This window comes from Somniosus microcephalus, unplaced genomic scaffold (genome assembly GCF_052327205.1).
Source record: "Somniosus microcephalus isolate GS21.2 unplaced genomic scaffold, FLI_Smic_1.0 unresolved_chr4, whole genome shotgun sequence".
Classification (NCBI taxonomy): domain Eukaryota; kingdom Metazoa; phylum Chordata; class Chondrichthyes; order Squaliformes; family Somniosidae; genus Somniosus; species Somniosus microcephalus.
Genome location: NW_028225182.1, coordinates 30437431 through 30460448, shown reverse-complemented (window position 1 = coordinate 30460448; position 23018 = coordinate 30437431). Strand labels below are relative to the sequence as shown.

Genomic DNA, 23018 nt, shown 5'->3' with positions numbered 1-23018 from the left:
ATCCCGTGGTGCACTATCCTGTTCACGTCATGCGCATGGATTTGGCTTGTAAGAAACGAGAGGATGCTTCTGGGAAAGAGCGTTGGGAGAAAGGCCAAATTCTAACCAACAGTAAGCTATCCTTACCCTCGAAAGGCTTGTCCAACTGCACCCAGTCCTTCTGAATGAAGTTGCAATAGTCCTTCCCCAGCCAGAGTTTTCCTTCGGCGTTGCACTCCACCGGTTCCACCCAGCAGCGAGATTGGCGCTCCTTCTCCTCTTCAACCCTGGCGCCCTCGCTCTCCCGACTTCTCTCCAGGTGTTCCTCCTCACTGTGATTATTGACCTAGGGGAATAAAATGATAGGCGGTGCCAATGCGCGGTCAACTGTAGCTCCCCGAGTAGCACCCTCGCCTCTGCCTCTGCCTCAGAAGGTCGTGGGTTCGAAGTCCCACTCAGAGAGACTTGAGCCCATAATCCAGGCCGAGACTCCCAGCGCAGTACTGGGCAGACGTTGACGACGAAGTCCAACGGCGCCTTCAGTGTCCCAGTGCAGCCTTCGGTCGCCTGAGGAACAGAGTGTTTGAAGACCAGGACCTCAAACCCAGCACCAAGCTCATGGTCTACAGAGCAGGAGTGATACCTGCTTCAGAGACATGGACCATGTACAGCAGGCACCTCAAAGCACTGGAGAGGTACCACCAACACTGGCTCCACAAGATCCTGCAAATCTTTTGGCAGGGTAGGCGCACCAACGTCAGTGTTCTCGCTCAGGCCAACATCCCCAGTATCGAAGCTTTGACCACGCTCGATCAGCTCCGATGGACGGGTCACATCGTCCGCATGCCCGATACGAGACTCCCAAAACAAGCGCTCTACTCAGAGCTCCGACACGACAAGAGAGCCCCAGGTGGGCAGAGGAAACGATTCAAGGACACCCTCAAAACCTCCTTGAAAAAGTGCAACATTCCCCACCGACACCTGGGAGTCCCTGGTCCAAGACCGCACAATGTGGAGGAGAAGCACCCGGGAAGGTGCCGAACACCTCGAGTCTCTTTGCCGGGAGCAAGTGGAAGCCAAGCACAAACAGCGCTCATCAACCCAAGCACCCCACCTACCCGCCCCTTCAACCACCGTCTGCCCCACCTGTGACAGAGACTGTAGGTCCTGCATTGGACTCATCAGTCACCTGAGAACTCATTTTTAGTGTGGAAGCAAGTCATCCTCGGTTCCAAGGGACTGCCTAAGAAGAAGAAGGGGAAGTGCAGCACTGTAGGAGGCACCGTCTTTTGGATGAGACATTAAACCGAGGCCCCTATCTGCCCTCTTGGGCAGATGTAAAAGATCCCATGGAGCTATTTCAAATAAATATTTATCCTTCACCCAACATCGGAACAAGAAACAAGAGAAAATGCTGGAAGCACTCAGCAGGTCAGGCAGCATCGTGGAGAGAGAAACAGAGTTAATGTTTCAGGTCGAGGACCCTTCGTCAGAACAAGAGTAGTCCATTTAGCCCTTTGAACCTAACTTTAAAGGTTATGCCACAATGTTCTAGACTCCCACCACCAGAGGAAATAGTTTCTCTCTCTATCGATCCTATTGACTCCTTTAATCATCTTAAACACCTCAATTAGATCACCCTTAAATCTTCTATACTCGAGGGAATATGAGCCGAGTCTGTGCAACCTGTCCTCGTCACAAACAGATTATCTGGCCATCTATCTCATTGCTATTTGTGGGAGCTTGCTGTGCACAACATTGGCTGCCAGTGTTTTCCCATATTATAACAGTGACCACACTTCTTAGAAACATGGAACCATAGAAACATAGGAGCAGCGGTAGGCCATTCGGCCCTTCGAGCCTGCTCTGCCATTCAATATGATCATGGCTGCTCCTCTAGCTCAATACCATATTCCCGCTCTCTCCCCATACCCCTTGATGCCTTTTTCATCTAGAAATCTATCTCCTTCTTAAATATATTCAATGACTTGGCCTCCACAGCCTTCTGTGGTAGAGAATTCCACAGGTTCACCACCCTCTGAGTGAAGAAATTCCTCCTCATCTCAGTCCTAAATGTCCTACCCCGTATCCTGAGACAGTAACCCCCTCGTTCTCGACCCCCCAGCCAGGGGAAACATCCTCCCTGCATCCAGTCTGTCTAGCCCTGTCAGAATTTTATACGTTTCCACGAGATTCCCTCTCATTCTTCTAAACTCTAGTGAATACAGGCCTAGTCGACCCAATCTCTCCTCATACGACAGTCCTGCCATCCCAGGAATCAGTCTGGTGAACCTTCGCTGCACTCCCTCTATGGCAAGTATATCCTTTCTTCGGTAAGGAGACCAAAACTGCACACAGTACTCCAGGTGTACTTCATTGGCTGTAAAGCACTTTGGGACAGTCCTGAGGTCGTGAAAGGCGCTATAGAAATGCAAGTCTTTCTTTTTGATCACTTGGTTGGTGGCAGTGGGAAAGGGGGTTCATTTCCTTGGGGCTGTCAATTTGGTGCATGTCCTATCTACAAAGACAGACAGACTTGCATTTCCATCGCGCCTTTCATGACCACTGGATGTCCCAAAGCGCTTTACAGGCAAACATAGAAACATAGAAGATAGGAGCAGGAGTAGGCCATTCGGCCCCTCGAGCCTGCTCCGCCATTCAATGTGATCATGGCTGATCATCCAAATTCAGTACCCTGTCCCTGCTTTCTTCCCATACCCCTTGATCCCTTTAGCCTTAAGAAATATATCCAATTCCTTCTTGAATATATTTAATGTACTGGCCTCCACCGCCTTCTGTGGTAGAGAATGCCACAGGTTCACCACTCTCTGGGTGAAGAAATTCCTCCTCTTCTCAGTCCTAAATGGCCTACTCCTTATCCTTAGACTGTGACCCCTGGTTCTGGACTCCCCGACCATCGGGAACATCCTTCCTGCATCTAGTCTGTCCAGTCCTGTTAGAATTTTATAAGTTTCAATGAGATCCCCTCTCATTCTTCTAAACTCCAGCGAGTACAAGCCCAATCGACCCACTCTCTCCTCATACGTCATTCCTGCCATACCAGGTATCAGCCTGGTGAATCTTCGCTGCACTCCTTCCATGGCAAGAACATCCTTCCTCAGATAAGGCAACCAAAACTGCACACAATACTCAAGATGTGGTCTCACCAAGGCCTTGTACAACTGCAGCAAGACATCCTTGTTCCTGTACTCAAACCCTCTCGCTACAAAGGCCAACATACCATTTGCCTTCTTAACCGCCTGCTGCACCTGCATGCTTACCTTCAGCAACTGGTGCACAAGGACACCCAGGTTTCGTTGCACTTCCCCTTCGCCCAATCTATTGCCATTCAGGTAATAATCTGCCTTCCTGTTTTTGCCACCAAAGTGGATAACCTCACATTTATCCACGTTATATTGCTTCTGCCCAATCACCCAACCTATCCAAATCATCCTGGAGTTTCTCGGCATCCTCCTCACAGCACGCACGCCCACCCAGCTTTGTGTCGTCTGCAAACTTGGAGATATTACATCTAGTTCCCTTGTCTAGATCATTAATATATATTGTGAATAGCTGGGGTCCAAGGACCGATCCCTGCGGTACCCCACTAGTCACTGCCTGCCACTCGGAAAAAGACCCGTTTATTCCAACTCTTTGCTTCCTGTCTGCCAACCAGTTTTCTATCCAAGTCAATACCTTGCCCCCAATCCCATGTGCCTTAACTTTACACGCTAATCTCTTATGCGGGACCTTATCGAAAGTCTTCTGAAAGTCCAGATACACCACATCCACTGGTTCTCCCTTATCTATTTTACCAGTTACATCCTCAAAAAATTCCAGTAGATTAGTCAAGCGCGATTCACCTTTTGTAAATCCATGTTGACTTTGTCCGATCCTGTCACTGTTTTCCAAGTGCTCAGCTATTACATCCTTTATAATGGACTCTAGCATTTTCCCCACTACCGATGTCAGACTTACCGGTCTGTAATTCCCCGTTTTCTCCCTACCACCTTTTTTGAACAGTGGGGTAACATTAGCTACCCTCCAATCCATGGGTACTGTTCCAGATTCCATCGAATGTGGGAAGATGATCAGCAATGCATCTACTATTTCTAGGGCCACTTCCTTAAGTACCCTAGGATGTAGATTATCAGGCCCTGGGGATTTATCGGCCTTCAATCCCATCAATTTCCTTAACACCATTTCCCTACAAATACTGATTTCTTTCAGTTCCTCCCCTTCATCAGACCCTATGTTCCCCGACATCTCTGGGAGGTTATTTGTGTCCTCCTTTGTGAAGACAGAACCAAAATATGTATTTAATTGGTCTGCCATTTCTTTGTTACCCATTATAAATTCCCCTGATTCTGACTGCAAGGGACCTATGTTTGACTTCACCAATCTTATTCTCTTCACATATCTATAGAAGCTTTTACAGTACTTTTGAAGTAAATTCACTGTTGTAACGTAGGGAAACTCGCTGGACAATTTGAGCACAGCAAGCTCCCACACACAGCAATGTGATAATGACCAGATCATCTGTTTTAATCATGTTGACTGAAGGATAAATATTGGCCCCAGGGAAAACTCCCCTGCTCTTCTTCGAAATAGTGGCTGTGGGATCTTTTACATCCACCCGAAAGGGCAGACGGGGCCTCGGTTTAACGTCTCCTCCGGCAGGGCGGTGCTCCCTCAGTACTGTACTGGGGGTGTCAGCCTAGCCTTTTCTGCTCGAGTCTCTGGAGTGGGACTCGAACTCACGACCTTCTGACTCAGAGGCAAGGGCGCTGTCCACTGAGCCACAGCTGACTGTGGCAAGGTGGGAAATAGAGCATAACATAAGAAATAGGAGCAGGAGTGGGCCATTCGGCCCATTGCGCCTGCTCCGTCATTCAATAAGATCATGGCTCATCTCCCACTCCACTTTCCCGCACTATCCCCATATCCCTTGATTCCAATATTCAAATAACTATCGATCTCGGTTTTGAATATACTCACCGACTGAGCCTCCACAGCCCTCTGGGGTAGAGAATTCCAAAGATTCACCACACTCTGAGTGAAGAAATTTCTCCTCATCTCAGTCCTAAATGGCCGAGCTCTTATTCTGAGACTGTGACCCCTGGTTCTAGACTCCCCAGCCAGGGGAAACATCAGCCCTGCATCTACCCTGTCAAGCCCTGTAAGAATTTTGGATGTTTCAATGAGATCACTTCTCATTCTTCTAAACTCTCAAGAATATAGGCCTAGTCTACTCAATCTCTCCCCATCCCAGGAGAAGAGAAAAAGCTACAAATTAAATTCGATCGAAAGAGTCGTTTGTACCTGGTCTGACGTGCGATTGGCTTGCTCTTCATTCCCCAAGTCGGTGAGGCGATACTCCTGGTCGTCCCACCTCCCGTAGGCCAGGTCCAGCCCACCGAGGAAGGCCACCGTCTGATCGATGAGCACCACCTTCTCGTGGTGAGCCCAAAGCAGCACGGTCGACGAAACGTGGTCTGGGTGCCTCATCACCTGCCAAAGGAAAGGGCGGGCGCGAGAAAGAACAAAAGTTACAGGGTGCCATAGCTTCAGGTCGGGCGCGAGCCACAGACAGTCAAAAAAACCCCACTGAAGACCATCAGCCATCTCCAGAGAGTATAGGCCCAATCTACTCAAGAAACATGTCATCGCCTCCTTAGCAAAACTAAAATCAAATGGAGTGTGAATGGTTTGCAGAGGTCAGAACTGCTCACTAAACCCGTTTCCTGACTCCTGGTATTATAGGTTGTTGCTGGTTCCATATCACAGAGGACCGTCCTGCATTTAGAAAGAACGAAGGAAAGACTCGCACTTTTATCTTTTTTAAAAAATTCGTTTATGGGGTCTGGGCATCGCTGGCAATGCCAGCATTTATTTCCCATCCCTCGTTGCCCTTGAGAAGGTGGTGGTGAGCCGCCTTCTTGAACCACTGCAGTCCGTGTGGTGAAGGTGCTCCCACAGTGCTGTTCGGGAGGGAGTTCCAGGATTTTGACCCAGCGACGATGAAGGATCGGCCGATATGTCTCCAAGTCAGGATGGTGTGTGACTTGGCGGGGAACTTGGAGGTGGTGGTGTTCCCATGCGCCTGCTGCCCTTGTCCTTCTAGGTGGAAGAGGTCGCGGGTTTGGGAGGTGCTGCCGAAGAAGCCTTGGCGAGTTGCTGCAGTGAATCTTGTAGATGGTACACAGTGCAACCACGGTGCGCCGGTGGTGGAGGGAGTGGATGTTTAAGGTGGTGGATGGGGTGCCAATCAAGCGGGCTGCTTTGTCCTGGATGGTGTCGAGCTTCTTGAGTGTTGTTGGAGCTGCACTCATCCAGGCAAGTGGAGAGTATTCCATCACACTCCTGACTTGTGCCTTGTAGATGGTGGAAAGGCTTTGGGGGAGTCAGGAGGTGAGACACTCGCCGCAGGATACCCAGCCTCTGACCTGCTCTTGTTGCCACAGTATTCATGTGACTTGTCCAGTTAAGTTTCTGGTCAATGGTGACCCTCAGGATATTGATGGTGGGAGATTCGGCGATGGTAATACCGCTGAATGTCAAGGGGAGGTGGTTAGACTCTCGCTTGTTGGAGATAGTCATTGCCTGGCACTTGTGTGGCGCGAACGTTACCTGCCATTTATCAGCCCAAGCCTGAATGTCATCCAGGTCATGTTGCATGCGGGCATTATCTGAGGAGTTGTGAATGGCACTGAACACTGTGCAGTCATCAGCGAACATCCCCATTTCTGACCTTCTGATATTCTCTTGGGAAGGTCTCAAAAGTACTTCACACACAAGCAATCTCTTTGAAGTGCAGTGACGGTTATTGAGCTGGAATTTGATGTGTGCGCCACACAAGGATCCCGCGATCCCCGTGTCGAGAACTTGGGTTTTCTGACCTTCAGTTCAATTCACCGGACCGTAGTTGGGACTCCACTTGTTCGAACTACTGTGACGTCAACAGGCTGCCTAAGCAGCCAATCAAAAGGCGGAATTCTCTCAGACAGTGTGCAGGGAAGCGAGTAAGCCCTTCAAATTCTAGGAACACAGGAGCAGGAGGAGGCCATTCAGCCCCTCCCGCCATTCAATGAACTCACGGCTGATCTGCGACCTAACTTTTTAAAATAGTTAGAGAGAGCAATGGGAAGATTGGGGCTCTCACATGGGGAAAAGGTAAACCTGAAGTAAAGATGGACAAACTTTTGTTTTGTTGAAAAGTTTCTTAAAAATTTTAATTTTTATTAAAATGGACAAATTTCACACCGCTCAAAATTAAAATGAGTTTTCCAGGCCCTTAACCTTTGTTTGGTGTGTTGGCCTTCATTGCAAGAGGATTCGAGTACAGGAGCAAGGATGTCTTACTACAGTTATACAGGGCCTTGGTGAGACCACACCTGGAGCACTGTGTGCAGTTTAGGTCTCCTTACGCAAGAAAGGATATACTTACCATAGAGGGAGTGCAGCGAAGGTTCACCAGACTGATTCCTGGGATGGCAGGACTGTCGTATGAGGGGAGATTGGGTCGACTAGGGTCACTAGAGTTTAGAAGAATGAGAGGGGATCTCGTGGAAACGTATAAAATTCTGACAGGGTTAGATAGGCTGGATGCAGGGACGATGCTTCCCCTGGCTGGGGGGTCTAGAACGAGGGGGTCACAGTCTCAGGATACAGGGTAGGACATTTAGGACTGAGATGAGGAGAAATTTCTTCACTCAGAAGGTGGTGAACCTGTGGAATTCTCTACCACAGAAGGCTGTGGAGGCCAAGTCACTGAATATATTTAAGGAGATAGATAGATTTCTAGACACAAAAGGCATCAAGGGGTATGGGGAGACAATTCGGTAGTTTCGTGCAAGCTTTTAATTCCAGATTTATTTAATGAACTGAATTTAAATTCCCCAGCTGCCATGGTGGGATCTGAACTCATGTCTCATTAGCCCGGGCCTCTGGATTACTCGTCCAGCAACATAACCGCTATACTACCCTACCCTAAAATCAGCATCAGCATCTCCGGCAAGGAGAAGAGTGGAGACGAGCAACATTGAGAGAGGCTGAATCAAGAGGAACCGAGGTCTGTACCGTTATATTTGAATGGAGAGATGTCAACGTCCTCTTGCTGTATTCGCTGTTGATGCCCAAGGCAAGCTCCACTTCCTTGTACAACAGGACAAAGACCTTCACTCCCTGTTCCTGAAAACAAAGGCACGGAAAAAAAAATAAGAGTTCTACTCGCGCTGGATTAGAAACGCACAAAAAACCACATTGAGCACAGGTTGCTTCACAGCCAGGTTGTGACTTCCCACATTCAGAGATGAGATACCTGAACGTGGAACATCCTCCCTGGCCAAGAAGGGCATTTATAAGAAAATACTGCAGATGCTGGAAATCTGAAATAAAAACAGAAAATGCTGGAGATACTCAGCAGGGCAGGCAGCATCTGTGAAGAGAGAGAAACAGAGTTAACGTTTCAGGTCGATGACCCTTGGTCAGACGTCTGGCGAAAGGTCATCGACCTGAAATGTTAACTGTGTTTCTCTCTTCACAGATGCTGCCTGACCTGCTGAGTATCTCCAGCATTTTCTGTTTTTATTTAAAGCCATCTATAAGTCCGGGATGGGCGGGACCCTTTGGCCAGGACAGATGGTCACATTGGTTGCCTGCCGCCCTTCCGCCATCTTGCCCGTGGGCAGGTGGCCCTGGAGAGGGGCCGCATGGTGCCCATCGGTACACTCCAGGCCTCCCGCGGGCGCCACAGGGCATGGAGTGTCTTATCAGCACCACAAATAATGTTATGATTTTGTTTTCTATTCCCTCTGGTTTTGCTAAAAGTATACATGATGATGATATTCCTTTATTAGCTGCGCCTCATTAAAAACAAGGGGGGGGGGGGTGTGGCACATTTAAAATTGGTCTTCTCGTCTGAAGCTGATGTGATTTCATAGGCAAGGGCAGGTGTAAGGAATAGCTGTTAGAATTAAAAACCCCATTTTTAAATCTTAGAACAGTGACCGACAGCAAACTGAAGAAATGCAGCCAGGAATAGATGGCGGGAATGTCAGCAAGGTGAGATAACAAGAGACAAATGGCCGAGACCAGGGCACAGAAGTGGTAAGGGAGTTGTAAAATACAAGACAACACAGGATGGTAGAATGAACCTCCATTCAGTCTGTAAGGGGGACCCCGAGCTTCCGGTCGCCTGTCACTTTAATTCTCCGCTCCACTCAGACCTCACCGTCCTCGGCCTCTTGCATTGTTCCGCTGAAGCTCAGCGTAAGCTCGAGGAACAGCACCTCATCTTTCGATCAGGCACTTTACAGCCCTCTGGACTCAACATAGAGTTCAACAATTTCAGATCATAACCTCGGCCCCAATCATATATATATTTTTCATCCACACTTTTTGTCTGTGTTTTTTCTTCTCTCCCCCATGGCAGCTGTCTTTCATTCTGCCAGCGCAATTCGCACTTCATCTAGAGCCATCCTTTATTTCTTAACCTGTCCCATTACCATCTCCTTTTGCCTTGAATATCTCTTAATGTCTCTTAACCTCTCCTGCCTTCTATCCTATCACAGACCTTCCCTTTCGTTCTTTCATCCCCTCCCCCCTTTCCCAGCCCCTGCACTTGCTTAAAAATCTGTTCCATTTCCTGCTTTTTTCCCGTTCTGACGAAGGGTCATCGACCTGAAACGTTAACTCTGTTTCTCTCTTCACAGATGCTGCCTGACCTGCTGAGTATCTCCAGCATTTTCTGTTTTTATTCCAGATTGCCAGCATCTGCAGTATTTTCTTTTTGTATGGTAGAATGATAGTTAGATAATATGGAGCCAGAAAGTCATAAAATGTCCTTAAAGAAACATAACAAGACATTCCTCAGAACGATAAGAGGGAGGCCTGGTCAGCCATGCAGGCAGGGACGGTGAGGGATGCCCTCCCGCTTCACAATTGGATTATAGATGGGGAACAAATGATTGACACCAGGTAATCACCAGCCAATTGAAATAACTATAAATATAGACGACCGAGGGAGGGAATCAGACAGCGAGGGGCGAAGGCTTCTTCGAGGTGGAAATCAATGCTGGCGTATGCCCAACACCTCCAACAGCTCGAGGGACAAACTAACAGAAGTGACTGCTGCTATCGGCAGCAGAGAGCCGCTGACCTGAGACCTCCACGCTGTCTCATCGGGCATCTAACCGTCTGTCCGGTCATGGCATTCCACTTCAGGGGTTGTAGATCGCTCTCTGCTGTCACGGGTTGTTTGTCTATTATACTTATCGTAACCACATGTAATATCTGAAAATTGCTTTAAACTGTAGCTCTTTAATAAACAGCCTTACAACTCCTAAGAGCCTTTGGGTAATCTGTGTGAGACCCGTGATCCAAATCTGACACAATGACTATAATTCAGTATCTTGCCCAGTGGCCATTCTTTACCCAAGAGACAGGACAAAAAATAGCAAATGGGAATACAGCAAGTTCCAACAAGAGTTCAATTCCCAATCCTTCTCTCCCTGTCCCAGGGATGTGTAGGTCAATTGCACCATCCCAATCTGACAGGGTGGCTCATTTGGTTGCACTCTCACCTCCGAGTCAGAAGGTTGAGGGTTCCCCCCGTCCCGCTCCAGAGACTGGAGCACAAAAATCTCCCAGGCTACCACTCCAGTGCAGTGCTGAGGGAGGGCTGCACTGTCGGAGGTGCCATCTTTCATATAAGACCTTAAACCGAGGCCCCGTCTGCCCTCTTGGGTGGACGTAAAAAATCCCATGGCTACTAGTTTGAAGAAGAGCGGGGGGGAGTTCTCCCCAGTGTCCTGGGGCCAAATATTTACCCCTCAATCAAGATCACTTAAAAACCCCCCCCAGATTATCTGGTCATTATCACATTGCTGTCTGTCGGAGCTTGCTGATAGCAAATTAGTGGCCGTGTTTCCTATAGTACAACGAGTACACTTCAAAAGTACTTCATTGGCTGTAAAGCACTTCGGGACATCCTGAGGTCGTGAAAGGCGCCGTATAAATGCAAGTCTTTCTACTACTGTCCCTCTTCCTATTTCATGGACGTGTAGGTCAGTTTCACTTTCCCAATTCTACAGGAAACTCTCGTTTAAACGGCACCTAACTATCCGGAATTCTCTATTAACCGGCAAAATTCATACTCCGAAAACAACACCTCAACAACTGGAAATATTGCCGAGTCCGAGTCTGCCGCGGTGGCCGAGTTAGTCAGTGGGGGTAGTTCTCCAAACTGCCACTACTCGGCTTCTTGGCGCTGTCGGAAGTCCGAACACCTCAATACCCCTGTAACAGGAGTCTGACTCTCCCGCGCTGCCGGGAGTCTCTTCTGATCCGCCATTTTTCTGTTTACTGTATAAGTTTTGTTTTACTGTTATGTAATTAAAGAGTTATGGATTACCCTCAACTGGCAGTACTGTACTTAATAAACCATCTTCCACCATCCATTTAACACAACATTCTGTAGGTGAGTACCCAATTACTGTATACTGCACATTCCTTGATTTTTTAATTTCTGTTTGTTAAAAATAGCCTCGATAGATAACCCTCTCCGTCATCCGGAATTTTTAATCAACCGGCACCATCCCGGTCCCGTCGGTGCCGGATACCAAAGAGTTTCCTGTACTGGGAACCGACGTGATCAATGGCACCTTCCCAAACCTCTTGAAATTTTAACAACTGCACTGTAGGCTGTTGAACTTGCGTTGGAGGCAGTTCAGAGAAGGTTCACTGGGCTGATTCCTGAGATGAAGGGGTTGTCTTTTGAGGATGGGCCGATACTCATTGGGGTTTAGAAGAATGAGAGGGGATCTTATTGAAACATATAAGATTCTGAGGGGGGATTGACAGGGTGGATGCCGAGAGGATGTTTCCCCTAGAACTAGGGGGCATAGATTCAGAATAAGGGGTCGCCCATTTAAGGCGGAGATGAGGAGGAATTTCTTCTCTGAGGGTCGTGAATCTTTGGAATTCTTTACCTCAAAGAGAAAGCAGATCCTGCTCTAACACACAGGTCAAAACACAGCCGCCGAACATTTCCCCCCTTAATTTAATTTTCTGTCTTGTTATCCCTGAAGATAACTGGCGCACAGTTCCACAGGCCTCCGTTAGCTGGTTACTCTTACTGCGTGAGTGTGGGTCCATCATGGGGCCCAGTAAACCAGCCCAGTGCTGGGGGCAGAGACGGAGTGTGAGTAACACTGACCATCGCAACAGGTACGGCGGGTGTTGCGCTATCAGTTTGACTCCTTATGTCAACACAGCAGATAAACCACTGAGAACATTCACCGTCTCAGATCCCAGCGACAGCGCGAGTTGGAGTTTGGCCATTCGTATCCCGAGATTTAATTCTCACACGGCAGCCAGAGTTCAGTTTGCACAAACACGAGATTCTTTGTTGGGTGCGGAGTCCAGTCTGAGTGGGGCTGTCCTACGTTTGATCACGCCCATGTGGACGGCCGGTGATGTTTGCACGAAATACTCTCCGAGGCTGAGTCAGTGAATATATTCAAGGCGGAGATAGACAGATATTTGAGCTACAGGGGAGTCGAGGGTTATGGGGAGCGGGCGGGAAAGTGGAGTTGAGGCCAAGATCAGATCAGCCATGATCTTATTGAATGGCGGAGCAGGCTCGAGGGGCCGACTCCTGCTCCTGTTTCTTATGCTACTAAATTGTGAAATTCTTGCTTTTCCTGGTCAGTCAGACAAGTCCATCGGTTACCCACCGCCTTGCGTTGCAGAAGGTTGTCCAGCCTCCAGTAGTTATCTTTCGCCGGTCTCTTCAGGTGGATCTCCGGGCTCAGCCTGTAAGGAGGAAAGACAATGCCAGGCTAGTGCGACTTCTTTCAGTGCTGAGCACCCTGAACCAAAAAAAAACAACTGGTCAGGTGGGCAGAACAGTGGCAAAACGGAATTCAATCCGGAGAAATGTGATGGTAAGGCATTTGGGGAAGAGCCAACAAGGCAAGGGAACATGTGGAAAAACTCAACTATTCGTGAATGAAGGTTTCGGACAGAATAAATAAGGAGAAAAGGTTTCCAGTGGCAGGAGGGTCGGTAACCAGAGGACACAGATTTAAGATAATTGGCAAAAGAACCAGAGGGGGAGATGAGGAGAATTATTTTTACGTGGCGAGTTATAATCTGGAATGCGCTGCCCGAAAGAAGCAGATTCAATAGTAACTTTCAGTACGGAATTGGATAAATACTTGATAAAGATAAATTTGTAGGGCTACAGGGAAAGAGCAGGGGGGAGCGGGACTAATTGGGAGAGCTCGTTCAAAGAGCCGGCACAGGCACGATGGGCCGAATGGCCTCCTCCTGTGCTGTTTCAGTCTATGGTTGAAATATGGACGGACGGTATTGCTGTCTGAACAAAAGGAACGATTGACTCACCACCAGTCAGCAATGAAGATCTCTTCCTTAGCTTGTTCCAAAGCATCAGCCACTGCCGAGAAATAGCCACTGCCATTCACAAACCTGCAAACAAGGGCAAGAGGAGAAAGGGCACTGCCAGTTACAACACTGCTGCAATGAAAGAGAAATTGGCCGAAAAAATTCGGTTGATTTGCGATTCCCGTTAGAGGGCACTAACGGGGCGTAAAGCATCTAGTGCCCGGGCGCGGAGCCGCCAACGCCTCCCGCGGAATTGAGCAGGAGGTTAGCGGCGGCAGTAACCGTTAGCGCCCCGTGGGCGCTGCGCCCCCAGCAATGACATCATCGCTGTGCGTAGCGCCCAGGCCGCGATCTTCGGTAGCGCCCCCTGACTTACCGCCGGACGCCATGTCCGACGGGGTCAGGGGGGCCGACCTGCGGCCGAGGCGACGCTAATTAAAGGGGAGGTGCCGGGTAGCCATTTTTGTTGCTGGCCGCCTGCCAGCACCTGCCCCCTCTGCCATCCCCGACCTTCTTACCCGCGCCCCGCCGCGGAGTGCCGGCTCTGCTCCGTAAGCCCGGCACTTCTCGAGTGCCGAGTTCTTTTGCTGGCACTCTGATCCCTAGTGGCCCAGCTGGGCCCCGGGGTCGGCCCCTTCCCTTTAATAAGGGAAGGCCTGCAGTACTGCGGCTCGACGTGCCACAGCGCCCGCCGTGATACTCACTCGCAGCGCCCCAAGAGGGAGGCAGGGCGCTTCCAGTAGCTCCCCGCTTCCCTCTTGGGCGCTACCGGTGAATTTTGGCCCCGGGGGCGCTAAAAGTAGCGCCCCGGCGAAGTTAGCGCCCCAAAGGAGGCGCGACTCAATTTTTCCCCCAAAGGCTTCAAACAACGATATTTCACCTTCAGCCACTGGATGTGTTCGACTCACTGAGAGCAGCACTGATCGGTGTCTCGAGCTCGCAGTGCCGGCCGTGGTTTAAGTGGGGTCGCACTCTCGCTCTCGGAGCCAGAGGGTCCCGGGTTCGAGCCCCACTCCAGCGGCTTGAGCCCCATAACCCAGACAGACACTCCCTGTGCAGCATTGAGGGAGCGCCGCACTGCCGTCTTTCAGATGAGACGTTAAACCGAGGGCCCCGGCTGCCCCCGGTAAAAGATCCCACGGCCACTATTTCGAAGAGGAGCCGGGGAGTTACCCCTGGTGTCCTGGCCGATAATTTATCCCTTAGCCATCACCTTCAAAACAGATGATCTGGTCATTATCACATCGCTGTTCGTGGGATCTTGCTATGTGCTAGTTGGCTGCCGCGTTTCCTACATTACAACAGCGACTGCACTTCAAAAAGTACTTACAGGAAACTTTGGTTTATCCGGAGGTTGTATGTCCGGAATACTCGATCTAACGGCAAAAAACAGGAGCCGTTTTCTCTAAGTTTTTTTTAGATCTCGTTCTTTTTTCCCCCCCTCCCCCAGTCAGCCACTGCAAGGTCTGTAGTTATAGCAACAGCTTCAGCTACAGACGCTTGCAGCTGCAGCCGACTCTTTAGAAGCTGTTGCTAAGCAACAGTGTTTGTTGTCAGATACGGAAATGAAAACCTCCGTACGCTTCAACATTAACTTTGTATGTCCGGCAGTTTTGATAGATCGGCAACACGCCGGTCCCGGATATCACAAAGTTTCCTGTAATTAGCTGTAAAGCGCTTTGGGATGTCGTGAAAGGCGCTATATAAATGCACGTATTTCTTTATCTTGCACATTCTAACTCTCTTTTCACTCCTCAGCCAGTAGCGTGCGGTCCGTGGGAGATTGCCCCCTTGTTTCCTCACGCGTTTACCCACATTTACCTTAAAAACGAAATCAAAAGCAGTGTGCAAGAGGCGGGGGTGATATTTACCATCGGACCTGGATGTTATGGCGGGCAGGAACAAAGGAATCAAAGCGATGTTCTGTGAGGAAGTCCTGACCGTGCCTCTCTGCCAGATTGGTTATTTCCTGCTTCCACCAGCAGGCCTGCCGATAGCTGCTGCACTTAATGATCAGAGTCCTGGGCGAGAGAGAGAGGAACAACAGGAAACAGTGGTTTATGTAAAACGGTGTGGTTGGACTGATTATTATTACGCTGCGGTAAAAAGAGATGAACTGTCAGCCAGAGAGTACTACAGCGTAGAACGGCAGCGAGTCAGAGACTCCCGTGTTGTTAATGCATCCAACTGAACATCAACTCTTGGGTTAGACGGGAATCACGTCGTTTACAAACACACTGGGCCGGATATTCCGATCCCTACGGGTGTGTACGCGCCGTGTACTCATCCGTAGAGACATCGGAAATGCCGGTTTCAGACATGCAGTGCTCATGTGCTGGAAACCGGCATTTCCGATCGGTCAAGAAAGCTCTTGACAGATCCTCCGGCTGCCCGGGAGACGGGCCTCTGCGGGCGGATAGTTCCGCTTTTTGGAGACCCTCCGCCCGCAGAAAACACTTACAATTCTTGCGCCTGGTAAAAACGTAAGGCCTGCTGTTACCAGGATAAGAGTTGAAAAAAGTAAAAAAAATTACAACATTTTTCCACTGATTTATCATTTAAAAATACTTATATTTAAGTTTATTTTTAGCCCCGTTAAAAACTTTAATTATTTTTTTCAAAAATTTAAATTTTTGTTTAAAATAGTTTATTTATGTAATTTCAAGTCATTTTAAAAATGTGATAGTAAAACTTCAAATAAATTTGAAAAAATATGTTTTGGGGGTGATCTCCATTCATATAATTGACAGGTCTTCCTGTCAAATGTATGAAAGGAGATTCCCTTCTCTGATTGGCTCCCCGTGATCCCAGGGGCGCAGGTAGTTTGCAGCGTCCCTGGGATACGTGGGCCCTGCGCACCGGCAGTTTGGAGAGGCCCAACAGCGGAACTGTGCGCCTCCCGGGAGCCCTCAGATAAGGGCGCAGATTTTTCCAGATCATACATAGAAACATAGAAGATAGGAGCAGGAGTAGGCCATTCGGCCCCTCGAGCCTGCTCCGCCATTCAATGAGATCATGGCTGATCATTCAAATTCAGTACCCTGTCCCTGCTTTCTCCCCATATGCCTTGATCCCTTTAGCCTTAAGAAATATATCCAACTCTTTCTTGAATATATTTAATGAACTGGCCTCCACCGCCCTCTGTGGCAGAGAATTTCACAGGTTCACCACTCTCTGGGTGAAGAAATTCCTCCTCATTTCAGTCTTAAATGTCCTACCCCTTATCCTTAGACTATGACCCCTGGTTCTGGACTCCCCGACTATCGGGAACATCCTTCCAGCATCTAGTCTGTCCAGGCCTGACAGAATTTTATAGGTTTCGATGAGATCCCCTCTCAATCTTCTAAACTCCAGTGAGTATAAGCCCAATCGACCCAGTCTCTCCTCATACGTCATTCCTGCCATCCCAGGTATCAGTCTGGTGGATCTTCGCTGCGCTCCCTCCATGGCAAGAACGTCCTTCCTCAGATAAGGCGACCAAAACTGCACACAATACTCAAGGTGCGGTCTCACCAAGGCCCTGTACAACTGTAGCAAGACATCCTTGTTCCTGTACTCGAACCCTCTTGCTACGAAGGCCAACATACCATTTGCCTTGCGGGAGGCTTGCGATCGGAATATCTGGGCCACTGTCCCGGATTTTGACGACAGCGGCGAATGCACGGTGCTTGCCCTTATTTAGACTTGCTGTGGGTTTGTGCTCTGCAACTTGCTGCGATTCGAGAGCCAAACTAGCGTGGCGCCCTCTACAGGGACCTGTGTGAACAGGGCAAGCCTCCTTAACCAATCAGATCGAAGAATCCTTACTGAGACACGCAGAGCCTGAACCAGGACGTGTACATTAGAACAGTTAATTGAATCATGTACAGAACATGAAATAAAAAGGAAAGAAAGATGGGATTCAGAGAGAAGATAAGAGAGAAAGAAAAACTTAAAAATGTATTAAATTAAAAAAAATCTCCAACAATAATTAAAATCTGAAGGAATGAGACTCCACACTTGTAAAAGTTAATTTTCAGGGCCGGAGAGGTTGTTTGGCAGTATTTAAGACTAACCATGCCGTTAAAACTTTACTTAGACTGGACAAGCCCCAACTTTTTCTGGCATGTTTAGTGGGTATCTATCATGCAAGCACAGCAAATTCACGCCATTCCAGGTATTTAAATGCCGAAACTCCAGGGGAGATACTGGCATCGGAAAGCTTCTGGAGGAGCAGGGCAACTCGGAGAGCAACTTCCAGATTTCACTGCGTGGGTGTGGTCGCTGGAAGTTGCTGCAAGAACCAGAGGCGACACGAGGAAAAGCTTCTTTTACGCAACGATTGGTCAAGATTTCAATTGCACTGCCTGATAGGGTGGTAGAAACATTCAATAGTAGCCTTCAAAAGGGAATCGGATAAATACTTTGAAGGTGAAAAAAATTGCCGGGATATGGGGAAAGAGCGGGGGAGTGGGACTAACTGGATTGCTCTTCCAAAGAGCCGGCGCAGACTCGATGGGCCGAATGGCCTCTTTTTCTGTGCTGTGCTAGCCTATGGTTCCATCGGGGTGATTTTGCCAATGGAGGCGTGACTCCCACTTGTTGGGTTTCAGTCCCGCCTCCATCAACTTCTGGCCAACCCACGCTACTTTCCCTTGATTGACCTCGTTAGCAGGCCAATTAAGGGAAAGCTGGTTGCAGAGAACGTCAACGTATGACGTTTCATGATGAATTGTCATTGTTTGACAGCTCTGATGGTTATTGCATCTGAGAATGCAACGGCCATCTCTCATCTGCAACACGGAGTTGCGAGACTCTCCGCATACACACCGACTGAAGCCTACAGGAAGAAACAAAAAGGTAAGTACACTTTTACTAACACTTTCCACTTACCTCACATACTTACCTCTCCACTCTTGCCCCCATCACTCACCTTCACAGCGCACTTTTGCACCCCTCCGACCCTCTCTGACCCACTGCTCGCCTCGGTGACCCTGGCGGGGTTCGCAGCCTTCAGGAAGCCCGGTGGCATAGTGGTTAGCACTGTTGCCTCACAGCGCCAGGAACCCGGGTTCGAATCCGGCCTCGGGTGACTGTCTGTGTGGAGTTTGCACATTCTCCCCGTGTTTGCGTGGGTTTCCTCCGGGTGCTCCGGTTTCCTCCCACAGTCCAAAGATGTGCGGGTTAGGTTGATTGGCTATGATAAATTGACCCTTAGTGTTAGGGGGATTAAATACGTGGGGTTACGGGGATAGGGTGGGATATGTGTTGATGTAGGGGTTACGGGGATCGGGTGGGATATGTGTCGGTGCAGGCTCGATGGGCCGAAATGGCCTCTATCTGCACTGTGGGGTTTCTGTGATTCTGTGACTTGAGGGCAAAATGGGGATAATCCTATTTTCTGCCTGTTAACTACCTGTTAACAGGCAGTTAATAGGCTTTAATCCCTTCCCGCCTCCAAGGAGACAGGACCCGGCACGGGACGGCTACCTGCCTCTTCGGAAGATGTCATTTTCCCAGCAGCCCCGCCTCCCCAGGGCTGGCAAGATCGCGCCCCATGATTCGATAACTGTGTGCGCCGATAGCCTTACCGTTATTTTATCACTGCAAAAAACCCGGGCCAATGTGTGTTTGTCAAAAGGAACAATTCCCGCACTCAGGAAACTTGAGTGGAAAGTGGGAAAGCCAATCCATGCCTTGCCCATCGACCGTCTCAAAAACTTTACTTTGAAACATTCACCACAAGAATCCTGGATTTAGACCTGGTGTCCCTCGCTGGTACTGCAGTCGTCACCACTTACAACGTCCACATTTAAAACGTCAGTCGCCTATATCGGCCCAAAAGCCATAACTGTTAGCATTAACGCTAATTTCAAAGCTGCTGTTTACCTTGTCTTAAGTGTCCATTTATTTCGGACGGAAGTGAACTATTCCGACGCTCTCCTGGCCGGCCTCCATAAACCCGAGCTCATCCAAAACTCGGCTGCCCCTGTGTCCTAACGCGCTCCACGTCCCATTCACCCATCGCCCCCCGTGCTCGCTGACCTACATCGGCTCCCAGTTCAAATTCTCATCCTTGGTTTCAAATCCCTCCATGGCCTTGCCCCTCCCTATCTCTGTAACCACCTCCAGCCCCACAACCCCCCCCGAGATCTCTGCTCTCCTCCAACTCTGGCCTCTTGCACCATCCCCCGATTTCCATCGCTCCACCATTGGCGGCCGTGCCTTCAGCCGCCTGGGCCCCAAGCTCTGGAATTCCCTCCCTAAACCTCTCCGCCTCTCTCTCCCTCTCCTTTAAGATGCTCCTTAAAACCTACCTCTTTGACCAAGCTTTTGATCATCTGGCTTAATATCTCCTTATGTGGCTCGGTGTCAAATTTTGTTTGATAATCGCTCCTGTGAAGCACCTTGGGACGTTTTACTATGTTAAAGGCACTGTCTGTCAGCTGAGGCCCAGTTGGTCACACACTCACCTCTGAGTCAGAAGATTGCGGGTTCAAGTCCCACTCCAGGGACTTGAGCACATAAAGCTAGGTTGGCACTCCCAGTGGAGTACGGCACTGTTGGAGGTGCCGTCTTTCGGATGAGACATTAAACCAAGGCCTGGTCCACTCTCTCAGGTAAATGTAAAAGATCCCAGGGCACTATTTCAAAGAAGAGCAGGGGAGTTCTCCCCGGTGTCCTGGGGCCAATATTTATCCCTCAACCAACATAACAAAAACAGATGATCTGGTCATTATCACATTGCTGTTTGTGGGAGCTTGCTGTGCACAAATTGGCTGCCTCGTTTCCTGCATTACAACAGTGACCACACTTCTAAAAGTACTTTGTTGGCTGTAAAGCGCTTTGGGACATCCGGTGGTCGTGAAAGGCGCTATAGAAATGCAAATCTTTCTTTTTCCCCCCAAAAGTGAAAGGGGGGCAGGTACTGGCAGTCGGCCAAAATAAAAATGGCCACCCGACACCTGCCCTTTAACTTGCGCCGTCTGATCCTGTTGGACATATCGTGCGTCAATAGGTCAGGGGGCGCACGGGAAGTTTGCGGCCAGGGCGCGAGCACGTCATTGCCAGCGGTGCGGGGCGCTATCGGCCACCGCCGCCGCTAACCTCCCGCTGAATTCCGCGGGTTGTATTAGCGGCGCTGCGCCTGGGCGCTAGGGGATTTGCGCCCCGTTACACCCACCCACCCCCCGACAAACCAACTCGATTTCCCCCCCCACCAATGAATTAGAGGGAGCAGAAATACTGCCCGATGGCCGTTTTACATAAACTACTTATCGATCCCGAAAGGATAGAGCCTGTCCCAGGAATAAGGATTGGGAGAAATTCACAGACTAGTCTCCCTTACAACCTTTGTCTCCTGACCCGACAGTCTAGTCTAAACTATTTAGTTGGGAGGAAAAATTTGGTTGCTTTGCGCCTCCCGCTGACGCCCTGTTGGGCACAAAGCACCTGGCGCCCGGGCGCGGCGATGTTTGCGCCGCTCGCAAAATTGACCAGACATTTTGTGGCGGCGCTAAACACGACCGCCACGATCTCCTGCGCCCGCAGATCGTGACGTCAGTCGAACGTGCAACGCCCGGGGCTGGATATTGAGCGGCGCCCCCTGCCTTACCGCCTGCCGCTAGCAGCAACAGGTTGAGGGGAGCGTTTTGCAGTCAGGAAGGGACTGGGGGGAGCGCTGTTTAAAGGCGGCCGCTTCCTGACTTTTTTTGTCGCCGACATTTTTGCACCACGTATTCTGAGAGAGAGAGACTTCTGGAGATTCAACGTTGTGTGAAGGAGCTTTGGGTACTGAGCAGCATTTTGCAGGTTCATTTCGATTTGACCTTCCTTGCACCCGGGTGCTACTTGCTTTGCGCCCTGTTAGAGCCCTCTCGGAGCGCTAACGGGAGGTGCAAAGCAACCGAATTTTGCCCCCATAGAATGCGTGTTAGGCAAGGGTATTAAGGGTTACGGAACCAGGGCGGGTAGAAGGAGCTAAGATACAGATCAGCCATGATCCCATTGAATGGCAGAAGAGGCTCGAGGGGCTGAATGGCCTCCTCCTGTTCCCATGTCCCACCCACCTCAGCACCTGAGAAGATGCCCAAACAGACTAGAGGAGCAAGCCAAGAAGTCGAGAGGTCGAACCTGGACATGTTTTCTATCATCACTCCGTATTTCGTGCCTGTGTCCTTGCTACCGACTTGGACATTGAAGCCTTTGTCAAACAGCAACACGAAGGAGACGATACCATTGCACGGCCTCATGTAGAGCAGAAAGGAATCCTTGATAACAATCCACCTGCACACAGGAGAAGTTAACATTTAGTGCCACTTGTGAGGAACATTTTAACTATCAACCAATCTATCAACTTTAAATAAATAATTAAGTCAATAAATAAATACAGATTACTTAGGCTATACAGCACAGAAACAGGCCATTCGAGTACCTTCACCACACAGACTGCAGCGGTTCAAGAAGGAGGCTCATCACCAAGCCACACACCATCCTGACTTGAAAGTATATCGGCCGATCCTTCATTGTCGCTGGGTCAAAATCCTGGAACTCCCTCCCTAACAGCACTGTGGGAGTACCTTCACCACACGGACTGCAGCGGTTCAAGGCGGCGACTCACCACCACCTTCTCAAGGGCAACTAGGGACGGGCAATAAATGCTGGTCTTGCCAGCGACGCCCATATCCCGTGAATGAATAAAATAAAACAGCCGATGCCGCCGTTTATGCTCCACTCGAGCCTCCTCCCGTCTTTCCTCATCTAAATCTATCAGCACAATCCTCTGTTCATCCATTCCAGATATGTATACCCTCACATTTCTGGTATCATCCTTGTAAATTTTTTCCGCACCCTCTCCAGTGCCTCTATATCCTTTTTATAATCTGGTGACTAGAGCTGTATGCAGTACTCGAAGTGTCGTCTAACCATGGTTCGATACAAGTTTAGCATAACTTCACTACTTTTCAATTCTGTCCCTCTAGAAATAAACCCGTGTGCTTGGTTTGCTTTACTAATGGCCTTGTTAACCTGTGTCGCTACTTTTAGTGATTTGTGTATTTGTACTCCCTTTGCTCTTCTACCCCATTTAGATTTTTATTTTTCAAGTAATATGTGACCTCCTTATTTTTCTTACCAATGTAATACATCGCATTTTTCTGTGATTGTTTATTACAAATATCAAATTAATTAGTAATTAATCAGAGTGTAGGGGGTCAAGATGGCAGCCGAGACGGTCCGGTGCTGAGCGCGCTCTCCCTGCTTCGGGCGGCCCACTCTCACCGCTCGCTCCCGCAACCGGAGCGAAGTGTTCGGCGAGTCGGGCGGAGGCAGCGCAGCGCGGCGAGCAGCAGCCACGACGACCCGCTGGAGCACATCGGCCGGCAGCTCCTCGGCGGGAAGGCATTCCGACTGGGAGGAGGGAAGCCGAGCATGGCAGCCAGAAGCCGGACCATGAGCGGGGGAAGCAGGCCCCGGGCCGTCGGACCGTGGAGCCGGCGACCGGAGCATTCACATCCCGACGATGGGTTCGGCGAGTCGGGCGGAGGCAGCGCAGCGCAACGAGCAGCAGCAGCAGCCACGACGACCCGCTGCAGCACGTCGGCCGGCAGCTCCATGGCGGGAAGCTCGCAGTCCAACTGGGAGGAGGGGAGCCG

At 49.7% G+C, this 23018-nt stretch overlaps 1 protein-coding gene across 1 annotated transcript in view; it reads right to left on the bottom strand.

Annotated features, from left to right (window-relative positions):
- The window catches only part of LOC147090481 (phospholipase D2-like), a 53316-nt gene extending 31445 nt beyond the window's left edge, over positions 1 to 21871 (bottom strand). Inside the window, exons 1-7 of the mRNA XM_085977249.1 lie at positions 21499 to 21871; positions 15258 to 15407; positions 13387 to 13470; positions 12717 to 12795; positions 8059 to 8169; positions 5302 to 5490; positions 127 to 325 (exon numbers count right to left, since the gene is read on the bottom strand). Coding sequence (XP_085833375.1) covers positions 127 to 325; positions 5302 to 5490; positions 8059 to 8169; positions 12717 to 12795; positions 13387 to 13470; positions 15258 to 15407; positions 21499 to 21674 — 988 coding nt within the window. The 5' untranslated portion in view covers positions 21675 to 21871. The remainder of the gene's footprint in view (positions 1 to 126; positions 326 to 5301; positions 5491 to 8058; positions 8170 to 12716; positions 12796 to 13386; positions 13471 to 15257; positions 15408 to 21498) is intronic.
- Between the last annotated feature and the right edge of the window lie 1147 nt (positions 21872 to 23018).